Below are 25,313 nucleotides of genomic sequence, written 5' to 3'. Positions count from 1 at the left end.
GCGTCTCATATATTTTTGAATTCGTCCCACAATTTTTTGACTGCGTCCCATCAATTTTTGATTTAGGTCCCGAGGTTTTTTGACGGTTTCCAAGATATTTTTGAATTCGTTCCGTTCGAATTGAGGTTTTTTGGTTGGGGCGCTCTGGTGTTGTATAGGTATCGGCACTGGTCTTCACTCGACAGGACCAGTCCAATTTCCATCCAGATCAATTTTCTGTACACAGCCTCTTGAGGTTGTTGTACCGTTATACAAGAAAGAAAGATGTTGAAGGTGAATCAAGCATTGGCGATGAGCTTGATGACATACCAACGGTTTCCATGAACGCATCTGAACCTGTGACCTTCTCTCCCTTATCTGTGGTTCAATACAATTGCAGGATACTGTGGTTAAACGAAAGACAATTTATTTAAAGAAGCATTCAAAACTATTTGGGAAACTGTCGAAAAACCTCGGAACGAATTCAAAAATATATGGGAAACCGTCAAAAAACCTCGCGACGAATTCAAAAATATGTGGGATGCAATCAAAAAACCTTGGGAAACTGTCAAAAAATTGAGGGATACCCTGTAATGTACAAATCACATCGCATAGCGATATATTTGTATTTTAGACGCAGAAAATGGTTATTTTTGATTGAACTTCGTTCAGATTTACACAATTAGATAAAAATCTCAGTTTACCAGCAAACGAAAAACTTCTCTTCATACTACTACATACTATACGCTGCACTATTTAGCGTTTTAACCTTTTGCATTTTATGTAATTCTGCGCTAAATTTAAATATACATCAGAAATACGATCCGCGAAGGATCGGGAAAAAGATATTCGATATTTGTGTGAATGAATCTGAAACCAGAGTCAAAAACATGGGGAATCACATTCTCTACCCTACCTATGCTCCTGCAGCTGATAACAACGAACTGGTCATGGGAAATTCTGAATGGATTTGTAAATTCCATTTCGGATGCTGGAAAACCAGAATCGGCTCTGGTGCTTCGGAATACTCGGAATACGTAGGAAATTATCAGTTGTGCGTCATAAACTTTGAAAAAAAAAATCTCTTCATCACCTTAAAAGCATGTCCTCTTTGTTAAACCCGAGCCATGGAAAATTTGGTGGTCAAATACGAACACTCTCTCCTCTCGGACATCCAAAATGGATGGTAGATTCGAAGTTAGATCTGAAGTTAATTAAAAGTATACTCCACAGTAAAAAGAAGATCAATAAAACCGACTGCAGCTACAAATACAATTTAACCAATGAAACCCAAACCTACTAGAAGAACTCTAAATACAAAGCAAATGTGAGTTAGACATTAGACTGGTGTATTCGGATTGGTTTTTGGATGCCGAAAGCAAATAGAGTTCGAATTAGGACAGCATGAAGTTGTCGATTTTAGTCAGAATCAGAATTACGTTATTTAGGCGGAAATATGTGATATTCGTTGAAACTCGATACGTAGTTATCGCCTTGATGATCTCAAACATTAAATTACATTTAAATTATTTCTACCTAAAGTAACTTGAACTCAAAGCTTCCCCAGAGACAACTTTCTATTGGTTTCCAAATGATTGGTCTACACAAGGATAGTTCTGCACTTGTTGGTGGATAGCGTATATGCTTTCCGATGTATACAGTCAGGCCGTACCAAAGGCCTAACTAATGATCCGATCATTTATCATTCGTTTAATCCACCACTTCGGAGTATACTAGTTACCAACACACCCGTGTGTAGCTGTTCCCCCTTTCTACCGTACGACGCTGGCTGGCTAAGCAGATCGTTCCCACTTATCGTTGAGAAATTATTATATTTCCGCTAACAACTCAGGTGCTAACAATCAAATGCCACCGCAAGCAACGTCTAATCTTTCCATTAATAAGCGAACTGAAATTGATAAATTTCGCACCACCCCAAACACGGCCAGTGCCCTCCGCCAGTGCGACCGGTCTAAAAAGACATCCAGCTCGCGGGAAGAATTCGTGAAAAGGTAGACAGAAGGGCCAGACTGAAGGTAAACGGACGGCCGAAGGGCCAAGATATGACAAATTATGCCCGGCTCACGGCTGTCCGGTAGTCAACCCGACATCCCGGCACGCCAACGCTCGCTCCCCGTGTGTGCGACCCGGTTTTGCGGTTAGAAAACATAAACAATCATAAACGATAATAATGATATACTTTGAGAGTTCATTTATGCTGGCACACGCACTTTCCCCTAAATGGCTGCAACACGCACTGCAAACTCCCAGCAGGATCCGTTCGTTCCGTCGCGTTCGAGCGGACATCGGTGGATAACGAGGGCAACATTACGTACTGACCCGATACAGTTGGGGAGGGGGAGGGATTATCCTCTTCATCACCGACCACCGGTACACGGCAACGCCCAACGAGCGTTGTCATTCCACGCTGGTACGTTATTAACCCTGGACCCGTACCATCATCTAATGCTCAAACCGCACACACATGACAATCGGTAGTACCCCAAACAAAGGTGTACACGAAAAAGGTGGCTGGCCACAACGGAAGGCCGGAGGTTTTGTCGCGTCAACAGAGAGAGAGCGTGCTGTTTGCTCTGCGGCACGATGATTTATGGGTCCGCGTGGGTTCGTGTTATCCGTCCACGTGGGAAGGATTTGCTTGTGCGAAAATTAAGACATGCTGTTAGCGGAAGAGCGAGCGTTGGCTTCATTGTGTGCATGGCCCATGAAAGGTGAAACGCAAATGAGCGTAAATTAACGGATGCTTCAACGAACGTACAAGGTCCTTTGAGACTTCTGGGGAGACATCCTCCGTGGAGAGTGTTTTAGATGCTGCTGCCGTACCACGGCAAAGCTTACAATGGTTAAATATACCATCCGGATTAGGTAACAGAGCTACTAAGCTGCAGTGCGATGACAACCGGAATAGTGGTAATGTGAGTTGTTTTACAGAAGACCTGGGGCGATATACATCCTTTAATGTCACTTCAAACGGGAGCTGAATTCAGAACCATTAATCCTTGGGGAGGGAGGTGGGCCTACTCCACACCGCCACATGCCAAGGCCTGCTGTGACTCATCACAACGCAATTCCCATTGTCTATCAACTTCTCCTCGGTAAATGCTCATCCAAAATGTCCTTCAAATTAAAACGAACCATTATCTACCGTGGCGCGATCATGAGCGATTAACGATTTGCCTAAGACAACTTAAAACGCTTCACCGAAAGGAACCGTCCCGAGATGCGTATCGCTGTTTCGTCTGGCCCCATTTCCAACCGACCGAACGGTTGGCGATCTATCGCACACAAACAAATAAAACGACCACTTTATTGCCACCATGGCGTGTTTGTGCGAATGCGCCCGCTGCTTTCTGATATGATAATAGACCACCTACCAGCTAATGCCACCGTGTGGTTTAAACGGTTATGGGTGACGCACTCAACCGATGGCCGTAAAATGGTTTATTAAAAACACGTTCCACATGAGGCGACGCTTCTTTCGAGCCACTACTCACGGCCTACTACTGCCGTTAAACTTAATCTTTGTTTACCCTGTTGCAAGTTAAGAGGTGCATCTGACACTAGAATTGAAACGGATGCTGCAATCTTACGCTGCGGATGATTGATGGCCTGCTCGTGAATAGTATGCCATGAATTCATTCAGCATCGATCGCCCATTAATAACGACTAATTGGCTGCAGAGTTCACAGGGTTATAGCACATGTATGTCTAGAAATCTATTAAGTAAACTGATGCTCCATATAAGGATGAGATGTTGCAGATTGTTGGTCACAATAGAATTGTTTATAAATTATTCTAAAAATTAAAAACTTGATAATTCAATCGTTACGGAACCAGCTTCTTATAGGATCAAAAAACAATTTTATTGTCAACCATGGTTGTAAAAATAATTTATGAATCCTAGCCAAGAATGTTGTTTATATACATGTCGAAGTTTAAATCTAGGGAAGGGAGACTTCAAGGGCCCTGAACTTAAACTTTTCTTTAAGAATATCAATTTTATTTTTTGAGAAGAGCATGAAAAGAAAAAAAATAAGATAAAGTTGCCTTCTGGATTTTTATGTAATTGTTGGTGCCTTGAACAGCCATCTCAAATACTCGTGCCACACGTATCCCTTCGATTGCCACATATAGCGCAAAAGAAAAGCGCGAACAATGGTATGAAAAACGATCAAATCGATTCGTTTCGTTACCCACCCTTACTACGGGAGGGTAATTAGTTGAGCTGTGAGCTGTATCGATCCTATTAACATTTCCATAAATAAACAAAGCCTTCTACCATTTCGTGGGCTATTTGTTAAACGATTTACTCAAGTAGCTACTCCTGAAGCAATCGATCCGTTTCGTTTCATGTGACGATTGTTTAGCAGCTAACGACTCTCCAGCCTGTAAGCGTTTATCGAACACAAACGGAACACACTTCACGATACAGCGAAAAGCTATAATATGTGCTTCACTCCTCTTCCGATGAAGTACATGTGTGTGTTTTTTTCCTTGTTTTATAACAATAAAGTTCAACAATAAATAAACATCCAATTTCAACTGGTAGCATCAGCATCAGTCGTTTATCTCTCTCTGTCTCTCGATGATGCAAAAGTTCATTTGTCAATTAACACCGATTTTCGGCATTTTAACAAGTTTACGCAGCACTTCACCTGACGGTTGCAATCGAACCTTCAAACGCCTCCGCGGCAAAACGCGGCAAACAGTGCTGGCATGCTGCCAGCTGACATGTGCTAAATGATGTACAAGCAATACATTATTTGGCACACAGCGTTAAGCCACTCTTGAACCCTCGCAGAGCGGATCAAATTGCACCAACAAAAGAAAAAAACAAACCTCCCCGTTGAGCAGCAAATGTCAACGGAAGGAAACGATAATAAACTGCATGATTGCCGAATTGCGAAACGGAATCCGTGGTTTCATCTCTGGAGAATATTGATTTCAATTAAAAATCTGTCAATACGTTGAGCGACATTCCCGCTATCGGGGCTCGTTTCGCCAGTTTCGTTTGCGCCACGGAAGACGGATGCTGCGGGAATCGGATTTCTTGTCCGCGGGTATTATTCCCCTGACAGTGTTCTCTTTTTTCTTCGGTCTTTGCCACTCGGCGGGAAACATATGCGATATCCCATCTCGGATGGCATATTTGCACCGCACCGTGTGATTGATCGCTGACGCTGATGGTGACACATGCACCGGTCTTCTCGCGCGCGACCGTTTCCTGTTTCGATTTCCGACTCGCGTCGATCCGTCAGTGTCGGTGTCAGAGAGATGCCGGAACGAGCCGGTTAATAGTTTTGCTACTCACGTATAGTTTTCGGAATCAATCGCAACACTCCCTCGGCAACACTCCTGACATGTATCTTCGGATCAATGTCAGTGGGCGAAAGCTCATCTTTTCGTTGACTTAGTGCTTAGTGAGTGTGTCACACGGTGTGTCTAAATGTTTCGTAAGTCGCAAACATTTTCGATTGACAGTGGATTGTGAAGGCAGGGGAGGAAACAGCATAGTTAGAGGGGAATGTCTAGGGTAATAGGTCAAGGTAAAGAGATTTTACTTTTGATACGGACGATACTGCAATATTATGCTAAACAGGGTTTATCGATACACTTGTAAGTTCATCGAAATTATGATAATTTAAACTATTCTTTTCTGGATTACGTTTAGTTTTCATACATTCGCCACTTTGTTTGCAATGACAGTTTACTAATGTATGTATTTTTAAAACAATCGAGAATAAAATTTATGCACAGCATTCGTTACAAGAATTAGAATACGTTGATTAGAATTATTTTTATAATATTGTTAAAAAAGTTGAAAAAATCGTTCTAATATTGTTGAATAGTTATTGTATTATTGTCTAATGTTTTCTTATTTCCTTATATGTTATTATCGCGTTATTATTATTATTCCTAAATATTTTTCTTCTATTTTCTTTGCATATTAACTTTATAAGCTTTTGTTTTGCTTTGTCAAGTGTGCATCTATCATCTAGATGAATTGTACCACTTTTTTTTTTACTTTTTGGTCGGTTTTAAATTAGCTTTTATTATTTATGTATATAATGCTTATATTATTATGCTTATATTTATTATTATGTAATTAGCTTACCTAATTTTTCGTTACTTAAAAATTGTTTTTAACAGTTATTAATAGTTATTGTATTATTGTCTAATGTTTTCTTATTTCCTTATATGTTATTATCGTGTTATTATTATTATTCCTAAATATTTTTCTTCTATTTTCTTTGCATATTAACTTTATAAGCTTTTGTTTTGCTTTGTCAAGTGTGCATCTATCATCTAGATGAATTGTACCACATTTATTTTTACTTTTTGGTCGGTTTTAAATTAGCTTTTATTATTTATGTATATAATGCTTATATTATTATGCTTATATTTATTATTATGTAATTAGCTTACCTAATTTTTCGTTACTTAAAAATTGTTTTTAACAATTATTTAACATATTAGCTTTAGAATTTGTTCTCAACCAAATTTACTACACTGGCTTTTATAAGTTATGTTATATAACGATTAATTTACTCATTTTTTTGATATTTTTAATGTTTATAGGAGCGATTATTGCAGCTTTAAATTGAATTTGAATTGCTCTATAGAATTATTTCACACTCTTCAATTTTGGAAGACAATTCTGTTCATTTCATTCATCAATGTTTTTACTCACATCGAAAATTCCAACCTTCTTGCATTCCTCTTGAAAATTCTTGCATTACTCTTACTTTTGTTTCGATTTTTTTGCATTGTTTTGAGACGTATTATTTTGATAATGTTTCATTGATAAAGCAATACATAAATAATGCAGACAAACTTTAATGATTTATGTATCATTCGTACTTCTGCGAAGATCATTCACTTCGCTAGACCAGACCAACTTTTCTGCCAATCGTTTTCTGCGACTCTGCATCAATCGCCTCATAAATCCCCGGTGTGCATATAAACGCGTCGCGAAACCGTGGGTTTCACTTTTCCCATCGCAATCAGTCAAAAGTCGATCGAAAGCAACCACCCGAACAGCCAAAGCTCATAATCGCGCATAAATCATGTTGCCGCTCGAATGGAAAGCATTACTTGCGCTCATCCTTTGATGGAGTTAATGCAAAACCCCGAAAGCGGGGGAAGAAAAAGGATAGACGAATGACGAGTTTTAGTGTTTAACTTTTGTAAATATAACCCTCCCCGGCGGCTTTCCCCATCCATCCAGTTCCAGTGCCGAACCCAGTGATGTAGCATGTATCAAACTTCGTTTGATGGTCTGCGCCATGACCACCTGTCGCGATGCCGGTTCCGAAGTGATGGGGAACGGGGAGTGGATAGACAAAGGTAAAACAAACTTCAACTTCAAACTGCCCATTACCTACCGCACCAGCATCGTTCGCTGCCTGGATTAGTGGATTGTCAACTCGAACTTTCTTACCGCTCTATCGCAGCACGGTCGCGCAGGAGAAGAAGCATAAGAAATGGACACCGTGAGTAGGTGCGATCATCATCTGTCAGTGGGCGGCATGCAGACGCGATTGCGCTTTTTTGGGTAAATATTGTCACCCGGCTCGATTCTTTGTCGATTGCATCCCGCTGGCCGGCAAAAGTTGGTCACTGTCAGTGTGTTGCTTACGCTCAGCTGTGCTGCAAGGGAAACGCCGGGCCAAAGAAATGCTATTTATATGCATCTTCCGATGGGTCGCGCCGTTGTGATGTGGGTCGCGTGGAGAAAATGGAGAAACAAACGTAAAAACGACAAAACGTAAACAGTCTTTTGCTCCAGAGCGTCACCAGACGTTAATGTACCCCATTACCATTCACTTGCACGCAGCGTCCGCAGGTCCTTGGGAAATAATCGTTCTGAGCAACTAACTTCTTAGCCACCAGCGTACTTCCCCGGGAGTTTCGCCACTCGAGACTCCACAGAAAGTCACACACATAAAAAACCATAAAGCATGCAGAAAGTGAAGACATCTTAAATCTCGCCCAAGAATCACCCACTCAAACGTTCTCTTCGCGATGAAAAAAGGCAATGGCAGAAAAGCAAAAATCAGGCAGACAACCAGACGGCAGATAAAGCATGATTTACGAGAGAATGGAATGGAAAAAGGGTGCAGCGTTGACTGTCTTTCCGCTGGCAGTGCCAGCACGAACTGCAATCGGTGTTCCGATTCCGAAACGACCTTTTAATGTTTATCCCCTTCAATGGGAGGAAAAAAACAAACGCCGTAAACACGTTTCCTTTTGTTTTGCACAAGACGTTTTGCTAAATCAAATCGCACCAAAGAAATGGAGGCGTAATCAGCAGCATATTTTTGTAATTGATGTAGTGGGTGGGTGGATGGGTGTCTTAATGGATACGAATGAAAAGAAAGAAGTGCAGCTTGATGCTGGTTAATTTGCACCTTTCATTGAAAATGGTTTCGTTTTTTTCTGTTTCTATTTCCACTGCTTAATTGGATAATGGGACTCCAATTGAAAGGAAAGACAGATGCATCAATGGAAGAATGTTTCTTGTCCTTTGCTTTGAACAGGTGATTACAATCCTTTTATCAAGCATTAAAAAATCGGTGGAAAAAACCATTTGATGGTTGTATTTGTAATTGATTCTGATTTTATAAGAATTCTATAACTAAACTGTACCTTATAGTGAACATCTTTTTTTTAGTAGTAGTAATAGTAGTAGTGATATATATTTAGACGAATATTTTGTTTTTCAATAGTAATTTACATTTAATACATAAAACGGGTTCGACTTTTACGTCTTTCCTCGCAAACTAAATAACTTCGCTTGCATTGTGATGTATCACGAATATTGCTTTACCTGTAAGGCGTACGGAAAATTATGAGTGGGAAAACTTTACAGACAAAAACCCAACAAGTTCTAGAGAAAAAAAAATTACCTTATCCTAACTAAACTTATATCTAAAGTATTATCTAAGTGAACATCATTTAGTCAAATTAAACCTTCTTAAAAGGTTTTTTTTGTATTGAATTTCGGTTTTCTGTTTAATAGTTTGTAGTGTAGTAATCAAATTATATTTCACCACAGCCAACTCTATTTTTGTGTTAATCATAGGATATAAGTTAAATAGAATTTTGAAGAGAAAATTGGGATATTTAAAATTTAATCTAACCAAATCGAAATTAAGGCTAACCTTTTGCATTGCTTTACTTTTACTACGCTACATTAACAGTAAAACCTGACAAGTTTAGTGTGAAAGTTTCATGGAATTAAACACCTTAAATCCATCTTAAGTTAATGCGCAAGCTTAAAACTTCCCGCTCTGTTCCATCCAACAGTTGCAACAAACGAATTAATCGACCAATGGATCAGAAACAATGAACCGAGGGAAAACTTTTTACTTAAATATTTACGAACAACCCAAAAGCCCCTACCCAAAAGACACTAATAAGGTAATCTGTTTTGTAAAAGCAAAGTTTGATATGGCTAGAATGGAAAAAGCCTGCCATCGAAACAGTACGAAACTGTACGATGCTTGTAAGGTTGCGTATCATATTCTCGTTATCTTTCCACATGTTGCAGCATGGATAAATGGTTGCATGGACAATGGGTGCATGGCGTAAGAGAAACGGTGTAGAATTTGTCTAATCGATCGACTAACGCGAAGTAAATTGATTTTCTTTTTTTGAAAGCAAATTGTTACTCTATTTTTCTTCTTTTTCATTTCGATTCGGCTTCAATTGGGTTTTTGTTTTGTTCCGTTCTGGTAATGTACGGACTGTACTTTCTTTGTTAATTTGTATTATCTTCCTATTTTGTTCCAACTCTCATTTTCTCTTCTCCCTTTATCGATTCTGGCAGTGTCAGTGTAATCTATAAGAACATTCCTGTAATCTGCTTTTTCTTACATACGCTACGTTCTTACCGAAGAAACGATAGGGGAAAACAACAAATTAATTTCATTTCTCGCACTGTTTGCTTGTTTTTCTTGGTAACTTGTAATTCTACTTTCCGCCCGCTTTCAACGCTTTCACCGCACAGCCCACACGAACGCAACACGAACGGCGGATTAAGCGCCAACAACAGCGTGTACCTTGCACACCGCAATGTTTGGCAAGCCGTCCCCAACAGCCGGTATTGATTTTCCCTGCTTGCAAAGATTTAGTTGAAATCCATTTTCCACACTCAATACACACAAACACAAACATACATTACGGGGGGTTTAGGGCATGTATCATGCAAGTGGATTGTTTGCTGACAGCACGCCCTAATCTAGCCCCGATGCGTATGTTGCCACACATGTCACGATTCTATCACGATTAGTGGTGGTGTGGTTTGAATCAGGCACAACAATGGGAAGTTCAAATTTGGAGACAAAAAAAAACATAAAAATATGTTGTTGCAACACAACATGTAGGAAGCTAAATGTGTTTTTGGCGAGCTTCTGTACCAATTAGTGTTCGGCACGCATTCGATGTACAAATTTTGAAAGCAAAACACAGCAAAAGAGAAAGAAAACTTCTGTCAAAGAAAAAAAAACACTCACACACACACACACACACACACACCATAAAACATGAGCACATATCCCACCCAATCTTTTGAAGGGCGCAAGTAGGCCGGAAAGCATGGCCTACCTTGTTTTTTTTTCGCGGGCAACCTTTTTTTAGCTCCTCCAATCACCACAAACAAGGTGCAGCATAACCGTTGTGGCACGCCGGGGTGTACTGCCGGAAGAAAAATCAATAAATATTCAATTATTCAAACGAAACGCTTCGGTTTTGGGTGGCCGCTTAAAAAAAAACCTGCCCCAAAACAAATCGCCAGAACATGGCGCGAATAAATGGTTGCAATAAAACGGTAAAACAAGATACCGAAGAACCCCCTGAATTCGGTGGTGTATGGTGCATCTCGTGCGCCCTTAGAATCGCTTAGAATGGGGTGAGTGGATAACGGCGAGCAGCAGCAAACAATAACACAAACTGCAAAGGGACATATAGACAGAACAAAAAAAAAACACCCAAACCTCGATGAGATTAACCGCGTGGTGTTTTGTTATGGTTGAATTTACTCATGTACCTTCCAACAGAACAGAACATTCCAAAGCACGGAAGGCACGTTTTTATATTAGCTTTTTTAACGACTTCCCGTCTCGATTCACTCCGAACAACCTGCATCTACGGGGCTGGGAGTGGGGCTTTTTTATGTTGTATTGTTGCTACACGTTGTGTACTGCATGCATTTTGTAAGCCACTCTCCCATTTCTGTTGCATGATTTGCGTGCGACCACTCCACAGCCACAAAAAACCAGACTCACAACCTCCGGGGGCCGGGGTTCCACGCTCAAAGGGGGGAGTTGTGCGATAAACTCTACCACCTGCAAACTACTGCACCGTTGGATAGCTTTATTAGCATTATTTTGCGTTTGGTCAAGCGCAAGATAAAACGGACCACCGTGCTGGCAAAGCCGACAGCCGAATGCGATTTAGTGGTGTAAAAGGAATCTAATCAACCGCGATGGTGGCGCTAATCGGTTGGTTTTACGAGCGTGATGGTCCCTTTTTTTTTGCTTCCATTTTGCTATGTTGTGTACCTGATTTGGACCTTTCATGAACGATTCGTGCTGCTGTTAAGCAGCATCGAATTGATGTTACACACCGAGTGGCTTTCATGTGGCGTTTAAATCCAATTACTGCTGGACAGCTGATGGTTGACGCGAGTTGGAATGGAGAGATTGAATCAAATGGCAAGTTGTTTTATCTATTTAGTGACTTTTGAGTAGTGGCGTAAGTAGAGCAAGGATTGGATGCAGGAAGCAGGATGCAGGATCGTTTCTGCTTTCTGTTCCTTCTCAACATGTCTTTACATTGCCTGAAAAGAACGAAAGAAGAATTCTTGTTGTAACTAATTAATAATTAACTCTTCTCTCACCGAGTGCCGTCGTCACTTATTCAAGGCCTTTTTTAAGGTCACATCATAGCCATGGTTTAACTTCAATTTGAGAGCTCCAAATAATTGTACACACCTTATAAATACGAAGTGGACTCAGTCTTCAAGGGTAATTTTAATGATACCAACTCTACAGACCTTTGCTAGTCTCAGTTGACTGCTTATTTGGCAACTTGCCACACAGGACTAGAGCAGGCCTATCCGTTGTTTGGACCTGAAGTCGCTAGAGAGAATGGGAAGAATATTTATTCGCAAAAATCAACTGACGACTTAATATATCATTCTGGACCGAATTCGTGTGTTTGAAGAAATAATTGTAAATATTTTATTTGAAAAAATGACTACAAGCCTAAAGAAGGCTATAACATATACCAGGACTAGGTAACTGGTTTTAAATAAGTGTGCTCTAATTATGAATGGAAAACCCAGTAAGAAGAAAGACTTTCGAAGGATCAAGCAATAAACATCAGTTATTAGTAGCTCTTACTGCATTACATTAATTAAAACATTGAAATATGTATTTCCTTTCAAAAAAGTATGAAAAAACCAAAGAATATCCATGATATTTCTTCCCCAACACACGTTCAACCTCCTTATCGCTTGTGAATGAAATGAAATTTCGCTCAGATTAGAAATATTAAACAGTCAACATTTTAACCAACACAACACCCTCCAGCACGCGCCATGCCGATGAGTGATGCCTATTTCGCAAGTACCCGTTTTAGTAACCGCTTCTGTAAATAAAACAAAGTCATACCGTGGGCGCTCTTTGAAGTATGATTCAACTAACCGGACAGAGATGAAGGCAAACATAAGATCACCATCATTCGATTAGCACCGAGCCAAGCAAACGGAATGCCAATGAGAGCTCTTCTTCATTTCACTGCTTGCACTATACACCTCTCGGTAAACGGAAAAATAGCAGCACCGAAAAAAAAGCGGTCTTCCCTATTTACATTACTTCCCCATCTACCGGGGAAATCCACGCAATAACTTCCACCGCATCGCATCGACGTCATGCGCACACATCGGGAAGAAAAACACAACAAGAACAAGAAGCGCGGAAAGTAAAATAGAAACTGATTCACGCGGAAACGATTGTTTGATGTCTTGTAATTTGTTGCGGAATGTTCGTCGTGCAACGCGCGAACTGCGTAGATTCGAGTGAAGCGGTCAAAACTTATGCAAAAATTAACAACTCTTGTGAAGACTACCCGTGCGGTACCGGGTACTGCGGAAACCGGGAAAATTTCCATCGAAGGAAACCCCTTCAAGGGGATCGAGTTCCGATTTCCGTGGAAAGTTCAGCAGCGCAAAACAGCTACGGATGTTGCACGGACATAAACTAGCAACCGATCGCTGCTAGTTGCTATTGAAGTCGATGTTGTTTCGGTGAAATATTTCACATCTCACCGGTTGCTTTCAAAGAATCAGCTCATCGAATGTTTCTGGGAACCGTTCGTTCGTTTGTTCGTTTGTTCGATATTAAAATTATTGGCAGGCACTATTTTCAGCACGGAATGCAAAACGAAGTCAAATATTTTATTATTAACTTTACTGCTCACAGTACACACAATGTAGGTTCAGTTCGTGGATGCATATTTTGCGGCAGCAGCTGTACAACTACCTACAAAGCATCGTGCAATACAAAGTATCTTTTTCACAATGCTTTGTTAGATGTCCCGTGCTCCGTGTTATTCATTCGCAGTCAATCATATATTTGTGAGTTATTCAGTTCACAGACAGTCAACCATTGGACTATAAAGTCGAAGAGCGACAACAATTCTAGAGCATAACAAAAAAAAATAGAAAAAAAACAATAAATAGAAATGAAAAATAAATAAAGCATTTAGCATAACAACATTTCAAATAAATAAATAAACAAATAAATAGATAAATAAATAAATAAATAAATAAATAAATAAATAAATAAATAAATAAATATATAAATAAATAAATAAATAAATAAATAAATAAATAAACAAATAAATAAATAAATAAATCAATAAATAAATAAATAAATAAATAAATAAATAAATAAAAAAAAATAAAAAAATAAATAAATCAACAATTAATTAATTATAAGGCGAAGAGACATTCGAAGAGAGGGATTACAAATTTCCTATATTAAAAATTATGAACTGTTTTACGTTTCAAGATGAAAAAGCGAATTTTTACTGGTCATTTGCGCTTAATTTATCTATAATAAAAGTACAAATTCATTTAAAAAATGCACGTTGCCTCTAAAAATCTGCATATTATTTGGCAGGATCGCCAAAATAATCATAAAAAAATATAAATAAAAAAAAACTAAAAAGATAAAAATAAATAACAATAATGTTAAATAGTTCCATCAAGCTCAGGATACAGATATTAAAGGAATTTTATCTAACCTACATTTTTGATCGGTGTTGATGAAGCGTTTACATTCAATAAAACTACCGTAACGGACGTTTTGTGCTTCCGAGAAAACAAATATAAATATTTATCACTTTTGATTCCCTCTCTAGCATACTAAATGGGGTGATATACCTTGCATGATGCTCGGTCACAGTGCCCGTTTCAGTGTTTTTTTTTACAACATTTCTTCTTTATTTCCACCAACAACGTTATGACATTTCCAACCAACGCGTAAAATAGATTGAAAAATCTCCCCCACAAAACGATAACCCCAAACGACAACGGCAGCGATCAATGGCATTTGTTGTTGCAAATAAAGAGAAATAAACATCAAAACCGAACCGGAACCGAAAATGCCCCCCACAGTCGCATCAACAGTCGACACAAGTCAACGTTGTTGTACAGAGTTAATGCAAATAAATATTGGACAAACTTAGTAGGCTGGGCGAGAAGTCCATGAAAAGCGGTGGAAAATTAAGCTTGTTCATCTGTCGCTTCCGGATAGATAGAAAACCTCCTAGATCAAACATCAAACAGAACAGCACAGGGGAAAACTGAAACCACAGCGTAATGGAGACCTTGTTGTGCCTTTAGGATAATATTCTTCCCTTCCCCTGCCACGGTAATCTTACCTTCTGAGAGTTTTCTACGTTCCGATCCGGTGGGATTGATTCGTAAGATCAGAAACATACCGTAACTTCGCGGCGATTTCCTCGAAACCAGCGCTCATCTGACTGGACCGGAGTTTTTTGTTCGATTTGTTTGGTTTGAATTTTGTGTTCACAATTTGTCGTCGGCGAACGCTTCATTGCCCATCAAACGGTATTGGGACAATCGCCAACGCGCCAGGCTGATCAATGAATGTGCAACTTGCCTGCCAGAAGGACATAGAAGAAAGCGAAACTTTCGCCCCGGCTACTATGTTGCCGGGTGGAAAAGTTACAAGAGGAAGAGAGGAAAATGGTTTGCCTCCGTCGCTAAGGGCAACGAACCCGAAATGGGATGTATTTAATTTTAAAAAGAAAATCATTTGATTTTTCTTGTTTGCTTGCAACTTTTCGTACAAGTTTAAGGAAATACTTCGAATGAAGAAAATATTTTTATGTGCAATGAGAAGGAAAAGGTAACATTGCCTTAGGGCGAATCAACAAGTGGCACATAAAACACTTGCTTGCGAGTGGCAAACCTATTATGACGCTACGCCAGGGGCCAGGGATGAATAAACGTTTCCCTGCAACACAAGCAGAAAACTTTGTTTTTGAATTATTGTTGTAATGTTTATGTGTCAAAAAGTCAACAAAACGACTCGCTGCAGGGACTTGTTTATATTTATTTCTAATTCAATAAACCTGACTATTCTGTGGTAATTCTGTTTAAATGTGGCATGGGAGTGTTCATGGGCTTATTACAATTCTACACCCAGTGTCTATTTCAAGACCAGGTTTCAAAAACCTGATTTTATCAGGTTTCAGCTAAGAATCAATCAGCTAAATTAACAATTTATTTGAAGTAATAATCGTTTAAAACATGCAACATAAAATAATATCTACCAACTCTTCAAGAATCCTGTAGCAGATTGTGATTATTTAATTATGTTTGGATGTAAGTCGTGCAAAGTTTATTTAAGAAAATCATACAAAATATAATCTTAAAATGCTAAACCTCAAGTACTCACAAAATTGTGTGCCCCTGCATTGCGAGCAGAGTAAAACCTTCCTGCGCTTCAACGAAACGGCAACAATGGCACAATAAGTAATTAAACCCATCCATTCCAGAGTACTGCTACCGACCGGGATCCGAGTACAGCCACGCACTGAAACACGCACCACAGAATAAAACAAAACGGCTGGATGAATTGTTGCTTAAGCGAAGCCGCGCTTATCGCCCTCCGAAGGGTGGTAATGGCCAAAGCCAATGGGCGATGTGGTGAATGAATTGTGCGGTTCCCTTAGCCCACTAAAGACACACTTAGCGTACTCTGGGACCAACGCGAACGCGTCTTTGCCAGAGTGCTTCGAAATGGAGTAGTAACATCTGCAACGGATCGAACCCCGTACACGCGCCCCATCTCTCCCGGCGGAGGCAGATCTGATCTGGCAGCGTTACGTCTGGCAATAGTTTCATTATTAATTATGGCAGCCAACACACCCCGGGGGTTGGGGAAGCCGGACGTAAACCAGGGACTTTGACGGAGATTGCGAAGGTCATAAATTTTAAGCAACTGTAGCTTCCACGACTGACTCCGTACTCGCACCGAATTTGATTCTTCCGCGGGCCAGAAAGACGGTTCCGGAGCAAGGGAAAAAGGCAAAACAAGTGGCACTTGGTTGGTGACGAATGCGTTTGATGGTTTTTTGCTGATCTTTGTTTGGGTGTATTTTTTTTTTCTCGGATGGAATGTGTTTTGCGTTTTCCAATGAACCGTGGCGCCGTGTTTGAGAAGGGCATAATTTTTCGTGAAAATGTTTACAGTCTGTTGCTGTAGTTGGAAGAAAGGAATATCTGAGCGCTCGTGCTTCGGTGTAGCATGGCATAAGCATGGCAACATTAAATCAAATTGGTGTGAAATTAAAATAAATTGGCATCTGCTTTAATTTGGGTCAGGTCTAAACCATTCGCGAAAACAAAAACGTAAATTTAAGGGGAACGGCTTTTATTATGTTTTGCTACACCATTCAATAGGATGTAGATGAATGTGTTTACATAAATTCGCTTTGATAATGGTGAAACGAAATTAAGTGTGCAGAAAATGAATAACGATATCTATGTTGATATCTTCAGACGACTGTTTGATTCTACTTGTACATTCAACTGTGCTTTATAATAGGTTATGAACCTGGTGGTTTAATTGCGGTTTTATTACAGAACTTGTGGAAGTGGAAAAAAATCATCCCTACGACACACTAAATGCAACAAAGAAATTTCTAGTAATACAATATGTTCTCTGGTCTTCTATGAATAATTTAAAAACACAAACGGACTCATTCTATGTTAAAATAGCTTAAATGTTCAACTATTTCAAGCAGACAGCAAAATTAATCAGAATGTCTTAGGATTTCATAATAAAAGTCTTCTTTTTTTTAAGGTTATGAATAGCAACAAAATTAACAAAATCGTATGGAGTCTTCACTAATATGCAAAAAAATGTTATTTTTACAGATTAGGGGAATATGAGTGCTTTTTTCTTTGTTGATTTTGACCATAGTGCCAATATAGCAACCAGAAACAGGCATGTTCCTGTAGTGGTCGTAGTAACATTTGCATAGAAAACTTCTATGCTTCTATATTCTGCTGAAACCAAATATAGGCTACTTGGATTGAACTTTGCAAAACACACCAGTGAACGAGCCAAGTTAGACGGGATGAAACAGTCTATCGTTTCTTGCAATTGAGGAACAAATTGACCTCTAAAGTTCGAAAAAAAGGCACACAGGTCACACGGAAGATGGAAAACGAATCTGGATCATTGCCTCAGTGTTATGGGGAAAGTATTAGTGATAAAGTGATGAACAAAAATGGCACCACTATTGGTACACGATACCAACACAATGGGATCCATATCACCATTATAGGTGCAATTACTAAATAGTGAGTTTTTTCATTAAATTTGATATGACGGATGTTGGATATCGTCGTATTTTCCATCGTTTATCGTTGAAACATTAAAATTGGCTCTGTCTTTTCTTCTGTTGTTGCTTCTTTTATTAATATGTTTTATGTTCCATTCATCTACTTTCTCTTCTTTCTTCTCTCTTTGTTTCTTCATTATTTTTTCTTTCCTTCTAAAACACTGTTTTAGTTTGTCCTCTTACGTGATTTCTTATTTCATTGTTGTCAGTTTAGCCTAAGTTCGTTTTGTTATAAGTTATTTAATAAATAGTTAAACCGTCAAGGTATACAATAAATTACATATGAAATGAAATGAAATGAAAGTTTGCTCTTTCGAAACCCCTCCTAAATGGATTAAAATGTTTGCATGTTGACTAATATTACTATTACTATTACTACCTAGCGGTGAAAGTTTCAATCAAACTGCTGTATAAAACATGGAAATATTTACATAAAATAGCGAAGATTTTGGTTATCTATCGCTTCAAATTTACCCATGCGTTATTTCAGATTTTCACCTAAATTACATCACAATTTTGGACAAGTCATTTGAAGTAATTGCTCATTTTATTAGTATTAAACACATGAACGTCTCATTTCTCTCCCCAAATTTCCCTTTGCACGGTGGTGTAATGTTCCACAATTAGATACCATTTTTATCTAACACTCCCACACGCTCCTCACTATTAAATTATACTACGCTTTTTCCCTTTCCGTACGGCGTGTGCCCGTGTGATGGATGGTAGCAAAATTGCAGTTGGCAACAATTTAAACGATGCCATTTGCTGTCAAAAAAAGCCACATAGCCGTACCGTGCTTTAATGATAATATTTTGACAACGGTCGTATTTTTATTACATTCATCTGTGACTGGCTTCATTTGCTCTGGCTGTTTGCTTTGCTGGAAAAGCGCTCGATTTGCATTTGCAAACATTCTCCTACCCACGGCAAGAACAACACACACACACATAGAGTAACAGTCAACCTTGCATTCTAAGCACTCACTCATCGCTCGGCGACGACGATGACGAACGTGGCAGTGGAAAATTTATGAACGGGAAAAGCGTTCCGACGACACAATATTTTTCCTCTACCACGCACGGAAAAATTTCATCAGCTGTCACGGTGAAGGTTGCATGATTGATCAGTTTTTACGGTCCCGGTCGGCATCAGCTTGTCAAGAGCCTACCCAAGCCCTAAACGCTGGCTGGCGGCATATAAGTTTGGAATTGGGCACACCTGTGTAACGGCTTGCAGCAGCAGACTGGGAATCAGATTCATTTTGGGCTAGATTGTGCCTCGTCTCTCACTCTCCCTCCCTTTCGGTCCCGGGCTGTGTTTTCGGTTGAAATGATGGATCATAAAACCATATGCCACAACCCCGTATGAAGGTGACGAGTTTTGTTGACACTTTTTTTTATTTTACTACACTCACTCAAACTCTTCACCGCACAGCTCATTTCGTGTACCGTTTTATTCTTCTTCCGATGCACATACTGGCTTATGCGGGGGCATGCAAATGTCGGCGCGAAAAGAAACGTTTTAACCCCCAAGGGATCTCGTTGATTTTCATTTGTCACCGATACATTCTTTACCGCCATTCGTCGGATGGTGGTTTTTTGGGCCAATTTATAGGCACCGACTGTCTGTGTCTCTGCTTTATTCCGCACTCGTTCCTTACCATGGCCGATTCATTTTTATATAAATCATAAGCCGGGTTACACGAAGAATGAGCACTGTTGTTTTATTGCATGCCGTTCAGTGCCACGTGTCTGTGAGTCCAGCTGGCACACACGTGTCAAGTGACAAATTTGCTAGTGAAAGTTTTTTTGACATTCGGAAGACCGATTTTTGATGCAATCGGAATGAATACATAAGCGAAGAATTAAGATAACAACGAGTCCAACAATCGAATGTTGAAAAAAGGGAAAGTTTAAATCGGGCATCGAAAACCAAAACTATTTCTGAAGGGTTCTTCAACATTAGTTAACGCGATAAATAAATCGGAAACCAGGGACAAAACATAAAAATAAATCTAAATATATAAAGAAACTAAACAGAAAAATCTATAAAATAGGACGAAGAATATAAAACGAATAAAAGACCAAAAATTGAACAAAAAAAAGGAGAAAAATAAACGAGTAAAATAGACATAAATTTCAATGAATTCCCCCAAGCAACTACATCAAATTTCGAATCATTTCAAATATTTACGGATTTTAAAACAAAAAAATCGTGTAAAAAATTTGAAGAAATCAAATGATGCTTACATCTGCGTATAGCGCTGGTTTTACAACTCCATACGAAAGGTTAACCCTGCATTTTAAACGACTCTTAATGAGTTTGACAAGCGTCCTCTAGAAACGCGAGACCAAATCGAGCAATAAATTGCAACTAAATGATGCGACATGTAATGAAGCACGCGATGATCCGATGTCAAACCGTCCGAGCTTCGTGCTGTCTAATCTTAAAGCGCACGATTATTGGGACCGAACACCTTTACCTTTATGGGTCCGAACTGTATCCCGCAACCATATATTACTCCATCATCGCCTTCCACACGCACGCCACACCTGATTTAAATTCATATCTAATTTTGGTCGTAACACACGCGCCTCGCTCACCCAATTCTCTGCTTTCCTTCGCAGGTGGCTTTACGGAACGGTCGTGACGTTGATTTGCATCGCACACAGAGTGACCTCATCGGAGCTGAACATATTTGGCGGTCAGGGCATCAGAGGTAAGTGTGATGATGCTGATGCTGCTACCACTTCCTAATGGTGGCTTATCGTTCGGTTCGATCGGAATCACCCGTCCCCGCGTACGCCACGGTGGCGATCTCCCATCGCACAGAATAAACCCGCGCCCTCTTCGGGTCAGTGAATGGTGATACATAAACCAGACTTAGCATGGGCACCACTTGGCCTGTAGTGAGCTACCACGCGCTCAAACATGATTGCAAATTTCTCGGGAAAGCTTTTTCGAGCTTCTGCCATTCCGGTGTGAATCGATAATTTCGTTCTCGGCTTTAGATTTTCATCGTGCGATTAGGTGCGGTGGGCAAGTTTTTGGAATAACTTATGCTGAAACCTTGCTGGAGCTCGGAAATGTATCCAGTGGACTAAAGCGAATGATTATTAATAAATTTGGAAGGCGTCATCGGTTGAGATGAACGTCACATTTGTTAAAATAGTGTTTCGATCTATTCCATCCGGTTCAGGCGACAATCCAAAGATGACTCACTCAAACCAACATCTTTGAATGGTCAAGAATAAATATTGTAGGAGAAAAGGATATTACGGTATCATTTTATAAAATCGTTTTACAATCCGAGCATCAATCAATTTCAGAATTTATTTTCTAAATTCTAGTGAAGCTAAAGATATTTATCTGAGCTCTTTTCAGATGCTTTATTCTTGAAGTTCATATCTATTTGTCTTATGAGCTTCAAGTTTTTTTGAAAAATTGTTCATTTAAAGTTCCCTTATTCAAGTTTCGATTAAACTCCATGAATTGAAGCCGCACAATCGGATATTTTAACGTTTTTTTTTTGTATTTTTATATACCTTTTTTACCTATTTTTGAATACCAGTGCCTTCACGTTAGCACAATCCCTAATTAATAAAAAAATTTTGTTGTATTTTTTTGATCATAAAAACATGCTTTAAAAATGTTTAAATGGGACTCAAAGAACAGCACAATCTGCTACAAACGCTTAACGCTTAACTTCATTTGGAGCGGTTTTGCCCCTACGAGATATGCAATACGCAGCACACGCGAAACGTCAGCGTGCAACTTGCATGCGGCGGAAATTATTCATCATGCATCGCTCAAATTACGGTTAGCTGGACATCAACACCGTTCCCACCGGTTCATCTTTCTTTCAGATGCACTCGCCGAACGCGATCTGATGGGAGCGATCCAGATACCGCTGCAGAACGGTGTCAAGTTCGTCGATGGACTGGACGGTTTTCCGGCGTTTGGCGTTACCAGCGAGGCGGACCTGAAGTCACCGTTCAAGCTGATCCTGTCGGACCACCTGCAGGACTTTGCCATCATCGCAACCGTCAGACCGCAGTCCAGCTCCGGTGGTTGGGTGTTTTCCGTCGTCAACTCGCTCGACACCGTTGTCCAGTTGGGGCTGCTGCTCGAACCGACCGCTACCGGCGACCAATGGAACGCGACGCTCTACTACACGGATGCGAAAAAGGAACGTCACAGCCAACCGCTGGCATCGTTCCAGGTGCCGTACGGGAAGAGTTGGATGAAGATGATTTTTAAAGTGCTACCGGACCAGGTGGTGTTCTATTACAACTGTTTGGAGGCGGGCGTCGTGCCGGTGAAGAAGGAACCACGTAAGTTAGTGTTTGATAGCGCCTCCACGGTGTACATCGGGCAGGCTGGCCCAATATTGAAGCGGAAATTCGAGGTAAGTGCAGTTTGTTTGATCAATGCATAAATGGCTGTAAAAGCGGGCACAATCATTCCACGCTTTGCTGAATCGACAAGATCGACCAACCGAAAAACGGCGCGTCCACCGGATGAAATTACAAAACTAATCTACGCTTGAGTAAGAACTAAATTTGAACGTGACGAAGTGTTAAGTGTTATAATATTATAATATTTTTACTGAACCATTACGCGATAATGACAAAAAAAAGTTTGAATCCGTGACGAATCCGTTTTACAGTGCGATACATAAAATAGCCACACACACCTGGGATACGTCATGAAATTCTTTTACTCATTTGCACTGCTCGATTCACTTCTTTATTCTCTTCTTGAAAAAAACACCTTTTACAAAAGTTTTGTAAAATTATGTATATATTACATGTAAACTTCCGTTTGGAAGTTGGGGAGAAGCATTTACACAAATGATGTCTATTTATTAATTATTTACATAATTACATTTACATTATAATTTTTACATAATAATCTGGGACACGTCATGAAGTTTTTTTACTCATTTGCACTGCTCGATTCACTTCTTTATTCTCTTCTTTAAAAAACACCTTTCACAAAAGTTTTGTAAAATTATGTATATATTATATGTAAACTTCCGTTTGGAAGTTGGGAAGAAGCATTTACACAAATGATGTCTATTTATTGATTATTTCCATAATTACATTTACATTATAATTTTAATATAATAATCTGGGATACGTCATGATTTTTTTACTCATTTGCACTGCTCGATTTAGTTCTTTATTCTCTTAAAAAAAAAACACTTTTTACAAAAGTTATGTAAAATTATGTCTACATTATATGTAAAATTCGGGTTGGAAGTTGGATGGAAGCTTTAACGCAAATAATTTCTATTTATTAATTATTTACATAATTACATTCACATCATATTTTATTTATTCCATGATGACGGCTTTCGCCGTAATATCTGCATTAACATAATAATTTTTACATAATAATTTACATTTATTAATTATAATTAACTGATTTATTTTCCCATTTCTTAAAGAATATACGCTTTACTATTTAAGAAAAAAAGCATTATTAATGAGAGTGATTTGATGAAGAATTTAATTATTGAAAGTAAAATTAAGCCTGCAACTGGTCGTTCGACCACTTTGCTTTTACTTAGCATACCGGACAGTCTATTGTTCCAGATAGCTTGATAAAGCATGGGCAACATTCTGTTAAAGGTGGAAAATGCTTAACTCCAGATGGTCTTACACTACATAAAGTCCATTCATTATGTCCACTAACGCAACGGCTTATAAGACAGTTTACAACTTCTTATGTACTTGCAAAAGATGGGGAGTTATATATGGCTGCTCAATTGCTGTCAGGACTACTTTAGAAGTGATCCTTAAACAAGATTTTTCGAATTAAAAAGATCTTTGAAAAAGGACCTTTTAGGGCACATTGCAAGAAATCAGACCTCCGATGATCATTTTCTTCCATGCGAATAAACATGGCAAAAATCAAATTCGCAAGGTTTTCTTAAACTTGGTGTCGAATTAAAGATCCTTTCGACACTCAGTAATAATCGTGACTGATAATTTATCTCAACAGTGGCCAACTTTTATTAAATTGTTCAGCAAATACAGGTGTTGAGTTAACGTCATTTTTATAATGAAATGAACCCAATAATGAGATTGTTTGTGTATCTATTATCAACTCTACACATTCCTTGGACGATAATAATCAATTCAATTGTCACTCACCTCCATCACGGCACACAGCGCTGTAAGGATCTCTACAACCCCCCCCCAACAACAACCACCGTTAATGGGTCTCAATTGCCAACAGGCAGAGATTTGTTCGGTGCTGATTCCCAAAAAGTTGTTTGCCGATGTTTGCAAAATGTTTCACCCACCATCCCCTATCGCGTTGGGCAACAGAATTTCACACTTACAGTGCACACTAACTTTGCAAACGAAAACGAAAAAAGAAAAACAAAGCAGCACCACAAACAGTGTCAGTGTCGTCAACCGGCAGTGTGTATTAAAATTTCATTCGCCAACATTCAACGATAAGGACTATCCGAAATGGAATGAAGCGGATGCAATATGAACCTTTCCACGCTTTCCACGCTTTTCACCTGTAAAACTTTAACAGCGGTGGCCGCACCGGAATGATGGGCAAGGGGACAGTTTTCTGGATGTGGCCTAGTTTGTGTTTTTCCCCCCGTTTTTGTGCCACATTCAAACACTTCACACTGTTTTTCACATTCGCATTCTGTAACCTCCGAGGCTGCTGGTGCTGGATGAGAAGGGATTGCAACACTCTCTCGCTACTGCACACAAATCAGGCACGAAAGGCGTGTATTTCAACGACTTCCTTTGGGAAGTACCCCGAACGAAATGGGGTACTTCTCGCTCTGTGCTAAAGTGCTAAAAAAAGGTGGAATTTATATTCATTATCTAAGGCCCTTTGCCGCGAGTCACCCGAACAACACTTGAACCTGTTCTTGAGCTTCACGTCGTGCCTGTTTTTTTTTTTTTTTTTGAGGCCAAATTTTAGTTTGGAATCGTTTGCTGATTGAAATTCTTGCTTTTCCTTCTTTTTTCTATCGAGTCAGGCCGGAATGACTGTAGAAAATCTCAACGAGGTTTCAATGTAAAAATCGATCGCCACCCCTCATTCACCGATCTGTGTCATTTTCAAAAGTCATTTCCACCTCATTGATCACCTCAAGCAACCCGTAACCTCACGCTTTACTGTTAAGTTCTTACATTAAATTGCCGCTGCGAGTGTGTTCCTCTATGTCCGTTCGGTAACAAATTGTCACATTTTCGCAATTAAACGACCAGACCTGGACCTGGCAATTATGTTCCCTTTTTTTTTTGCCTTCATTTCCACCCCATTTTGAAGCAGAGAGTTCTTAAAGGGCTAATGGCGCATTTATAGGCCTTTTTCGGGGATCA

At 39.4% G+C, this 25,313-nt stretch overlaps 1 protein-coding gene across 1 annotated transcript in view; it reads left to right on the top strand.

Annotated features, from left to right (window-relative positions):
- LOC128305629 (collagen alpha-1(XVIII) chain) overlaps positions 1-25,313 on the top strand; it is a 215,179-nt gene that overhangs the window by 36,600 nt on the left and 153,266 nt on the right. Inside the window, exons 2-3 of the mRNA XM_053043173.1 lie at positions 20,577-20,668; positions 21,816-22,357. Of these exons, the coding sequence (XP_052899133.1) occupies positions 20,577-20,668; positions 21,816-22,357 (634 nt within the window). The remainder of the gene's footprint in view (positions 1-20,576; positions 20,669-21,815; positions 22,358-25,313) is intronic.

This window comes from Anopheles moucheti, chromosome 3, assembly GCF_943734755.1.
Source record: "Anopheles moucheti chromosome 3, idAnoMoucSN_F20_07, whole genome shotgun sequence".
Taxonomy (NCBI): domain Eukaryota; kingdom Metazoa; phylum Arthropoda; class Insecta; order Diptera; family Culicidae; genus Anopheles; species Anopheles moucheti.
This window is presented reverse-complemented; position numbering and strand designations above follow the sequence as displayed.